This window comes from Cibotium barometz, chromosome 4, assembly GCF_041138505.1.
Source record: "Cibotium barometz isolate CiBa-2024 chromosome 4, ASM4113850v1, whole genome shotgun sequence".
In the NCBI taxonomy this organism is placed as follows: Eukaryota; Viridiplantae; Streptophyta; class Polypodiopsida; order Cyatheales; family Cibotiaceae; genus Cibotium; species Cibotium barometz.
In genome coordinates, this window is record NC_141049.1 from 39,017,180 (window position 1) to 39,027,958 (window position 10,779).

The window sequence follows — 10,779 nt, forward strand, 5'->3', positions numbered from 1 at the left end:
AACTTGGCATCCCAAATATCTAGCAGTGCATCCTCTGCTGATCCAAGTAAAACCAAGCTCTGCACCCCAATCAACTCTCGGTGAATCACTAACCCAAAAACCAACAGATTTGTGCCAGTTAATGAGTGCCCCTGTTGCCAAACAGAACTCCTCTAGTGCTACCCCGAAGGAACATAAGCATATATGTGAATCCTCCAAAAACAGGGCGTGTCATCAGCTAACTCAGAGTCAACCAATTCCTCTTGACTACGAAGAGGCAACCTCAATCCCGAAATACCAACAATGGAGCGGAGAAAGATTCAATTTTGAGGGGCTTTTTTATATATCCAAAATCGCTTCTAGTTCTAGTTCCAGACAACTTGCTCATCATCTGATATATATCTTAGATCTTGAAAGACATTTTAGATATTTAAGTATGGAGGAAGCAAAACCTCATAAGCTTGATCTCTAATTTTCCTTGTAATTACATAGGGTCCACAATATCTAGGCAATAACTTCTTGTACTTTCCAAAGGACAGCGAGCTTATCTTGGGTCATACTCAAAGCAAGACCATATCGCCTTCTTTAAATTCTCTAGATGTCCGCTTTAGGTCGATATACTGCTTTTGTCTATCTTGAGTAGCTTTGATATCCTTATGCATCTATTCATCTGTAATATTAAAATAAGATCCTTTTCAAATCCCACTTTAATAGTTAAAGATACTATTTAGCTTGATCTAACAATATGCACCAATGATATATAATAATGGGGCTAAAGGGCAGCCCTGTTGTACTGAGCGAGAAATCTAAAACCGCTCTCCTCTATCACCGAAGCGAGAACTCTACTGTGGGCATCACGATACATGCATGAAACTCCCTTGATCCATCTCTGACAGAAGCCCATATGGCTAAGAGTACCCTCAAGGAAGTCCCAATCGACTCTATCATAGGCCTTCTCAAAATCCACGAGCAGAATGGCTAAGGGCTGATTGCTCGCTTTAGCCCATTCGACGGCCTCCCAAAATGAAAAAATGTTATCAAAGATGCTCTTGCCGTGTAAGAATCCATTCTGAGTATCATGAATGACATCCTGCAAAATTGGCTGCAATAATCTGATGCTCACTGGCTTAGCAAGAGTCTCATAGGCAGTCCCAAGTAAGGTGATAGGTCTCCACTGGCCAATCAATGTCTTATCCCCGCTCTTAGGAATAAGATAAATAAGCCCCTCAGTGAGAGAAGAAGGCATAGAACTTGTGTCCCACATCTCCTGCAAAGCTGATGTGATCTCAGCCCCGATCTCATCCCAAAAAGTAATGAAAAAAACAGGGAAGAGGCCATGCTCCCCTGGACACTTGCCAGAAGGTAAGGCATGAAGAGCATGACTGAACTCCTGCATAGAAAAAGGGGCATCCAAAGTGGCACACATCTCCTCAGTGATCAAATGTGGCAATGCATTCCAAAGCTTCCTCTACACCCTGTGTCTCAAATTAGAATGTGGGTCAGCACTAAGAAGCTGGCGATAGAAATCAGTGGCAATCTGTCTAAGCATAAGAGGATCTAAGTGAAGAGTGCCATGTGAATCCTGCAACTGCCTGACACTATCTCTGGCATGAGATGGGCCGTGAGAAGCAAAGAAATGTTTGTTACATCTGCCACCCATCTGTGTCCAAAAGGATTCCTGGGCATGGAAACAGTACTCTGTGCGCTGCTCAAGAGAGTGATGAAGTTCTGCCCTAACATTACATAAAGAATCTGCAACCCATTGAGCATGAGGATGTTTCTCGTGCTCTTTCTGCAAGGCAACCAATCTACGTCTAATAGCCCTTTCTAAGTCCAAGGCCTCTTGCCTCTTAGACAGGACACATGTGTGATAAAAGTCACTAATATCACAGACAGCAAAGGCCATGCTTTGAGAGGCCTATAAGAAATCATGAGATCTCCAGATATCAAGCATACGACGCGATAGCTCTGCATCTAAAAACAAATGATCAGGGATGCGTACATGTGGTGCTGATCCATGGCAATTCGAATCTCTAATACATAAAACCATTGGGCAATGATCCGATTTGGAGGTGCCTGTAGCAATAAAAGTATGTCCACCTTTGTCAAGCACCCAATCATCCACATAAAATCTATCTAACCTTGCATCGATACATCTTGCATCTCTTCTCTTGTTAGACCATGAATAAAGAAGAGTGGATGGACTCCTCAAAATGTCATCCTCATGCCAACAGTCTCTGCCATGAATGGAGAGTATAAACCTCTCCCAAGACGCTCTTTCAAGAGGATGCACCAAGCCCTCATGTCAACCTCTTTTATCCGTTGGCATCTCAACCATGTTAAAATCCCCACCAATAATCCAATGGTCGGCAAGAGGCATCAATGTAATGAGAGATTTCCAAAAGGCAATCCTCTCACCTCTATGGTTAGGAGCATAGAGGTTGAGAATACCAATGCATGTAGTACCCTGCATAAGAAGGATCCACTGCGCTCTCGCAGGCAAAATGACACCATGTCCAATGATGCAAGGCAAGATCAAAGCTGAAACAGAGATACAAACACCACCCTTGGTACCAATAGCCGATGACCAAAAGGTGTGTCCTGAGAGAAGCTTGCCTGATCTCCGACACTGACTAGCATCCAGTTTATGCTCTTGCAAGAGCAATACATCCATAGGTCCACCTGTGACTGCACAATGAAGCTGGGTTTTTACAATTTGTTTCTGCCGACGCAGAAAAAAAACCCCCAAGACCCTGAATGTTCCAAGAGACAATCCTCATAAGGACTTAGAGTAGGAACGACCAGATCTCGTGAAAGGGAGGGAAAATCTGACGATGTAAACCTTACCTCTCTCTCCCACTCCGAGGAAAAGCCAGGGCTAGTCCTCAAAACTGGAGAGGTACCATGACAATGCGAATGCACAACATCATCCTCAAGGGTAGAATCATCCTGTAACTGTAATGCAGCATCCTCATGTGATGGATCCAGATCATGTGCTTGCAAAGCCTCATCCTCCAAAGAAGGATTAACATCAAGTGAGGCAAGAGCTGCATAGGGGTTAGGGTGCTCCGTAAGGGGTGTGGGTGAAGGGGCAGGTACGGGGGTCCGAGGGTGCCTGCCATCCCTAACCACAACCCAATGCTGTGTGGTATGTTGTGGCAAAGGAGCAACTAGAGTATCGGCAACTTCAGAAAGCCTCTGATGGGCAGGACCACGCTGCCTCCTAGCATGGCCCCTCGATCTGGGACAATCTCTAGCAATGTGACCTTGTCGACGACAAATCCGACATTGGTCAGGTTTGCCTGCAATGTCCATCCTCTGGCAGAAAGATCCGTCAGGTCTTTGAAGCATAACATGATCATCAATAATTGATAGATCAAGAACAAGCACAAGGACCCGGGGTGGTACACCATCAAGAGTAGCGGTAACGGCCGCGAAAACTGAGGCAGGAGAGCTCATAAGGATTGGTACCTCTAGAACTTGGCCAAAGGATGCCCCTATGGAAGCTAAAAGCTTCCAATAGGACCAAGGAAGAGCAGGGAACCGTAGTGAGACCAGGGTAACGCGCTGATCCTCCGCCACTGGATCAAAGCCCACCTGGTACTGAAAGAAGAAAATCTTCCTAGGGCCAAGAAGGAAGGGGCTACAAGCTAAAGCGTGAAGTAGCTTCGGAACGCGCTGATCCTCCGCCACTGGATCAAAGCCCACCTAGTACTGAAAGAAGAAAATCTTCCATTTCTAGTGTCCTTTTGGTCCCTTTTGTATGGCCCTTGATTGTGGGCTGGCCACCCCTTTTTCCCATATTTTTCTGGGATTTTTCCCAGCCCTTTTGGTATTTTACCAGTCGGCCAGCATATTCTGTCCCGGTCAGCCAGCATTCCTCACCTATAAATAGGTGGTGCTGGCCTCTCACTTTTCATTCAGTCTTGTACATATTTTGCTCCCTCACTTATGAGACTTCTGGTGTCTCTTGCTTGGGACTGTTTTGCTTCAGTATATTCAGCATAGATTGCTCCATATCTCTCTCTCTTGCACTCTCTATTCGGCACACTCTAGTGCCCCTTTGCTTCCGCTCTGTGCACTCTTTCATGGTATCATCGCTCCCTGTTCACAGCAACTCCTCTGCTACCCCAGATTCAGCCCTATTTTCAGCACCCTCTCCTCTACATTTTTCTCAGATTTTCTTTGTTGCTGCGTTTTCTGGACAGCACCACTTCCTCTTCAGATTGGCTTCATCGCTTGCAGCCATCAGGTAATTTTCTGATCACCGTTTCATTCCACGTCGAGTTTGGACATAGGTGGCCTGTTTTTTCAGGACAGCAGCCCTCTTCTGGCTACGTTTTCCTCTCCAGTGGTCATTCCCTTTTGTAGAGGGGGTTTGTCGTGTTTCAGGCTTTGGTGGCACACTTGGTACCTGTGGAGGACACTTCTTCTTCAGAGATTGTGCGTTTTTTTTTAGGAGAGCCTAATCTACTGTCCTTGTTGATGCCTTTCCCTCTTGCACCCTCTTACAGCATATTCCTACAGTCGACAGAAGCTTCTGCGTTTTTTGCTACAAGAGGATTTTCGGGTGCTGTCCAACCTCTTAGGGCTACGTTTTGGTGGGGGAAGGGCCCTATATCAGCATTTTCTAATTTGGACAGTTTTATCTTATGAGGGTTGGTCCTATTGATTGGATCAATGATGACAACTTCAGATTTGGCTCCGGTACCACTTTTTTTTTTATTTCCTTGATGAGGCAGACAAGTTGGATGGTGGTAACTTTCAGTCATGGAAGTTGCAAGTTACTTCTATTCTCAAGGAGTATGGTTTGATGGAGTTTCTCTCGTACAAGAATCGGTGCTTGCCGGACCTTGCCTCTGTGGAGGATGTGTGTCGGTGGAGAAAGACTGACGGACAGATCTATGGCTTTCTCCTCCTGAGTTGTCAGGATTCCGTTCTTCGACACTTCATCTATGCTCCTAATGATGCTTCTACTTTCTATGTGTGGCAGTTGCTTTGTTACCTGTATGGTGATGCCAGCGACTTCTTCGACCTCTCGGAGTTTGGTCAGCATCTGGTGCTGCCAAGAGGGGGTGTTAGCACATTCATCCCCAGTTTCTGCCCATTTCTGGTGTCCTTTTGGTCCCTTTTGTATGGCCCTTGATTGTGGGCTGGCCACCCCTTTTTTCCATATTTTTCTGGGATTTTTCCCAGCCCTTTTGGTATTTTACCAGTCGGCCAGCATATTCTGTCCTAGTCGGCCAACATTCCTCACCTATAAATAGGTGGTGCTAGCCTCTCACTTTTCATTCAGTCTTGTACATATTTTGACTTCTAGTCTCTTGCTTGGGACTGCTTTGCTTCAGTATCTTCAACATAGATTGCTCCATATCTCTCTCTCGTGAACTCTCTATTCAGCACACTCTAGTGTCCCTTTCCTTCCGCTCTATGCACTCTTTCACTATGGTCTCGCTAACCATGTGTCATGTGTAGCCTACAGGGTCCTATTGCACTCCGAGGTTCTCCTGCACACCAAAGCGCCTAGCTCATGCCCAAAACACATGAACCATGGTGTCATGTGCAAGACATGTGCATGCTCATTTCAAGAGTTGATCTCTGATAGGCAACAGGGGATATCTAAGGCCTTCCGGCAACTCGTCGAGTCTCGCCAATACCACTGGCACATCAACCCTTCCCCCATGAAGGTGGCCAATGATCTCACCTGGTGACTTTTGCATCTGTTGAGAAGATTCATCTAATGTTGGGGGATCAAGGACCACCATGGGAGTATGACTACTATGGTCCAAGCATAGACCCAACTGTTAACCAATTCAAATGGATTAATTAATAATGAACCTTACCCACCTGCATCCAACTTCTTTCCCTAATATCAGGAGCCCTTAACCCATCCAAATTAGGACCTAATCTTGAGGATTAGCATAAAGTTCGTAACATACTTCCCCTACCAGCTATTGTGAGGGCAAAAGGACAAAAGGACCACATGTACGAGAGATCAGAGCAAAACAACATAGCATGAAATGGGTGAGTGAGTGTATATATGATGGTGAGTGAAAATATGTACAAGAGGCCCTCTGATGAGAGGAGACTCTGAGAGGAAGACCGGTGCATAAGCAAAGAAGATGTCGGAGTTGAAGCACATTCGATGACGAAGACTCGCGTCGATGTGAGGCAAAGGCACTCCGTGAGGTGGTCGGTGTCGAAGGCTCGCGTCAATGGATACAGAGGCACTCCGAGGTCATAGTGTGCAGCAGAAGGTGAAGTGATGCAGGCTCTGGTGACAAGGGTGCTATGGTACCTGAAGGGTGATGAATAGTAGAGAAGACTGCCATCCCGAGTGGTGTAGTGGTGCAAGCTCTGGTGACAAGGGTGCTGCAATACCTAAGTGAGAGAGAAGCAGAGAGAGCTGCCGTCTCCCGATGATGTGAGATGGTGAGCAGAGAGGGTTGTTGTCCCGAGGTGAACTATAGAAGAAAAACGCTAATGTATTGTAGCAGAGAGTGGGCTGTTGTCCCAAGATATGTATTGATGATAAAACGATGATGTGTTGTACTACAGCAAAGAGTGGGCTGTTGTGCTCTATGTAGCAGAGAGGGCTGTTGTCCCATGAGCTGATGTAAAACGCTGGTGTGCTCTATGTAGCAGAGAGGGCTACTGTCCCATGAATTGATGTGAAACGCTGGTGTGCTCTATGTAGCAAGGTGGGCTGATGTCCCATGAGCTGATGTAAAACGCTAGTGTGTTGCAGCAAAGAGCCGATGATGATGAAGCAGATGTAGTGCAAGCCCTGGCAGCAGCAACAGCAGCAGATGTGGTACTTGATGTGGTCTATGAAGTGGTACAGGTGTTGAATGGTCAACCTATGCTATATATAGTAAGGGGGCTGCTGGTCGGCCCAGTAAAGGGGCTGTCGGCCAACAGCAAGACCTAAAAAACCATGAATAAAACCTAATAAATCGAGAATGTTCCCCTTTTTAGGGCTGGACAAAATGCCATTTTCACACACCCCCTCTCAGGCCCAAAAGGGGACCAGATCATGAGAGAAGATGAGAGAAGATGAAGGATACCACAGTCCCACCCCGACACACTGGCAGAAGGAATGTATCCCCCTTTGGAAGCAAAGTCTGATAAAGTCAGAGAGGGAGATCGCGATGGCAAAGGTAGTGAAGGTGACTTGATGTAGATGGGTTGATCGTCTCCCAAAGTAAGATATTGAACGGGGCTCTCCTCTGAATAAGAAGTCCCATTCCCTGTGTGGTCAAAATCAGAGTTTGGTGAACGAATTCTGGTGAGTAAAATTGGTCCTCCGAGAGTGCGGGTAGACGATCCATGTTGTGTGCTCTCGAGGTCTTCAATCCCTTTGCTCACGATAGCTCTGATACCATGTGAGGGCAAAAGAACGAAAGGACTAGATGTACAAGAGATCAAAGCAAAACACAGCATGAAATGGGTGAGTGAGTGAGTGTATATATGATGGTGAGTGAAAATATGTACGAGAGGCCCTCTGATGAGAGGAGGCTCTGAGAAGAAGACCGGTGCAGAAGCAAAGACGATGTCGGAGCTGAAGCATAATCAATGATGAAGGCTCGCGTCGATGTAAGGCAAAGGCACTCCGTGAGGTGGTCGGTGTCGACGGCTCGCGTCGGTGGATGCAGAGGCACTCCGAGGTCGTAATGTGCAACGGAAGGTGAAGTGATGCAAGCTCCATAGTGGTTGAGTACTTTAGGTACGGTGCGGTATGGTACGAGTACGTAAAGTACGCATCAAGATAAGTACGTTCACGTTATATATATAGCATCAAGATAAGTATGGTACGAGTACGTAAAGTACGCATCAAGATAAGTACGTTCACGTTATATATATGTATATGTATATATGTATATATGTATATATGTATATATGTATATGTATATATATAATAAGGAATATCTAGCATCCATACAAATACATATTCCTTATTATATATATACATATACATATACATATATATATATATATATATATATATATATATATATATATATATGTATGTATGTATGTATGTATGTATGTATGTATGTATGTAGGAATATCTAGCATCCATACAAAAATAGCATGTAAGACAATGGTAATACTGAAATGAAAAGTAATCTATTAACTACTAAGCAATGACCAGTGACTAAAATAATAAAAAAACGGGCCAAATAAGTGTTGTACATTGAACCTCATATTTGGTACAAAGACCTTATATATATATACCTAGATGAATCGCGAGGAAAGAAAAGGAGAGGGGTTGAGGATGGCATGCAGAATCCGTGAGGCTGGGCACACAGGGATCTGGAGGGGAGGGGGGAGGAGAGAGGTGGGGGCTGCAGGTCACAATCGGGGATCTCCTAGTTTGTCAGAACTCTATTGCTCTAACATATACACTAGAGATCTAGAAATTTACTTCTCCGAGAAGTCTTTTAAAAGACAGTGTGCAAAAAGACCCTTCTCAGATAGGGTTTCCATATCAAAAACCTGTGCAGTTCTAAGCTCAGCAAGAGCAGCAAGAAAAACAACACGTACCTCTGAATGTACAGCACGTGCAGCAGTAATGGCAGTGCAATAGCTCTATACAGCAATGGTAACTTATGGGCAGGTTACAAAGAGTAGTAACAAGCATCTGTGCAGCCCATGCAGATCCATAGTCATCCTTATGATCGCTGAAAACGCACATATGATGGTGGACAAAGGTGGGCTGGCTCTCTCCTTGTCCTCCCTGAAAATGAGCTCCTAGTGCTCTTTCATAGGCACCTGCCTATTCTGAATTCCCATTCCCCAGCACCACCCTGATAACAGGAGAAGAGGAGAAGAGGGTAGCATTAAGCAGCTGTCTTGGCAAACTGGTGCCAGATCAACCAATTCAACAACTGTCCAACTGTTCGTAGGCCATGTGTGAACCAACCAGACCTTGTAGGGGGGCAACCAGGCTGGTCCACATCTGCAACGGTCCCTTTTGTGTGCAATCTTACACATAGACTTGTGCCTGGGAAGATGTAAAACTGAGTCAAACCTGTTGCATTTGATATTTCACGCACCTGTGAGTCACATGATGTTTTCTCTTTCTCCAAGTCCCACAGTCTGCTTCTTACACTATCCTTCTAAGCAGGGCATTGCTGCAGGCTACAAGGCTACGAGGCTGCAGCATCCATGGCTATTAATGCATGGTGGTTTACCAATCATATGGGGTCTAAAGCCAGTGAAAGGAGCCTTTCAAAGCTGATCGGTCATATACTAGAACGGCCCTAGTTGCGACCCATGATTAAAATTGTGGTGCCTACATCAGACATTATTCCAGATACCCAACTTCCATAAATTTATGATCAAAGGCAAGTTGACTTATGGATTTTGCAAGGTTTATTCAGCAGATGGATCCGTTGGTATCTGGGATTGATAACCGTTTTTTGAATTTCTGTGGCGGCAAAATAAATTGAACAGAAGAAGAACGGGAGAGACTAACCTCATCGGTGATGATGTCTTCGAGAGGAGGGACATCAAAAACGGGGGTGCCGAAGTGTTCCAAAGGAGACGTACTCTGCATATCCTCGCATCAAGCAAGCTATAGAGCTCGCCGTGGCCTGTTCAAAAAAGATTTAGCTTAACCACATAGAGATTAAGCGCCTAATGATGGGGCTAGGGCAAAAAGCTGCTTGTGGGTGGTTTTTTACAGGAAGTGAGTGCCCCTGAAATTAGCAAAAGCCTGACAATAAACTCTGATTACCGGGAAAAAATGTGGGTTCCTTTGAAAACGAAATGGGTGCAGCAGAGATTAGCAGAAATTGGAAAACTCGTCATCTAATCGGCAGATTGCTGAGGTGATTACAGGCATTAATGGGCGATGAGGGCGAATGGTTAGCGAGTAGAGGATGGAGTCTTTCTAAATGGGCAATCAGAGTGCATTTCCTCTATATAAACCAACGATCTGGTAGTGAAAGAACAGACAAGTTTGAAAAATCTACAAGTGGTTGGGACCCAAGCCATTGAATGGTATCTTAGGCTGGTTGAAATTTTGCACATGGAAACTTCTATAGAAAGAGCTCGGACAGCTCAGTTTGACAAACCAGGCTAAGCTCCAAAGGGACAAAAAAAGACCTTTGAAATGGAAGGATATGGGGTGATAGCTTTTCAAGTCAACGGAGTAGTTGGCCCCCCTTTGGTTGCTTCATGTTGGGCAAAACATGTGAAACTTCACATAAGAAAATTGTGCACACAACGGATTGCACACTAATCAAGTCATTAATTACACAATTGACTCCATTGATCAAGTAATTCCTCTTGGGACATATTTGTGCACAAAATTAGTAAGCAGTCCACGTATGTATAAATCTGGCCCCAAAACCCCAAGAAGTCTCTAAAGAGTGGAGAAAGTTAAGGGAAAGAAACTACCTACACCTGAATCCCACGTAGACTAAGCAAGTATGGAAATCGAAGGTAATTAATTTAGTGTTCCTCTCTCACTGGTTAGTTCTTGCGAGACTTCGTAAATTCGACCATTTTCAACTGCATTTTTGGACGCATGCCTAAGTGTAACATCTCGGATGATGCTCTCAAATTGAAGATCCAACCAAAGCAATGACTAAAATTTGCATGACTCATGTTAAGCTTTAAAAAAATAGTGTAATAAAAAAAAGGAGTACTTGCCTTCTTCAACAAAGAAACTAACTTGTAAACACTTATGGAAAGAAACTAACTTGTAAAGTCTTGTGAAAAGAAGGGAGAAGATAAGAGTATGAAGAAGTGATCTAAAAAGCATCATTGTAAAAGAAACATAAACAAAGG

General features: G+C 44.7%; 1 protein-coding gene across 1 annotated transcript in view; it reads right to left on the minus strand.

Moving 5' to 3' along the window:
* The window catches only part of LOC147639240 (Plasma-membrane choline transporter family protein), a 70,774-nt gene extending 60,844 nt beyond the window's left edge, over window positions 1-9,930 (minus strand). Inside the window, exons 1-2 of the mRNA XM_086788781.1 lie at window positions 9,722-9,930; window positions 9,461-9,578 (exon numbers count right to left, since the gene is read on the minus strand). Coding sequence (XP_086644907.1) covers window positions 9,461-9,541 — 81 coding nt within the window. The 5' untranslated portion in view covers window positions 9,542-9,578; window positions 9,722-9,930. The remainder of the gene's footprint in view (window positions 1-9,460; window positions 9,579-9,721) is intronic.
* Between the last annotated feature and the right edge of the window lie 849 nt (window positions 9,931-10,779).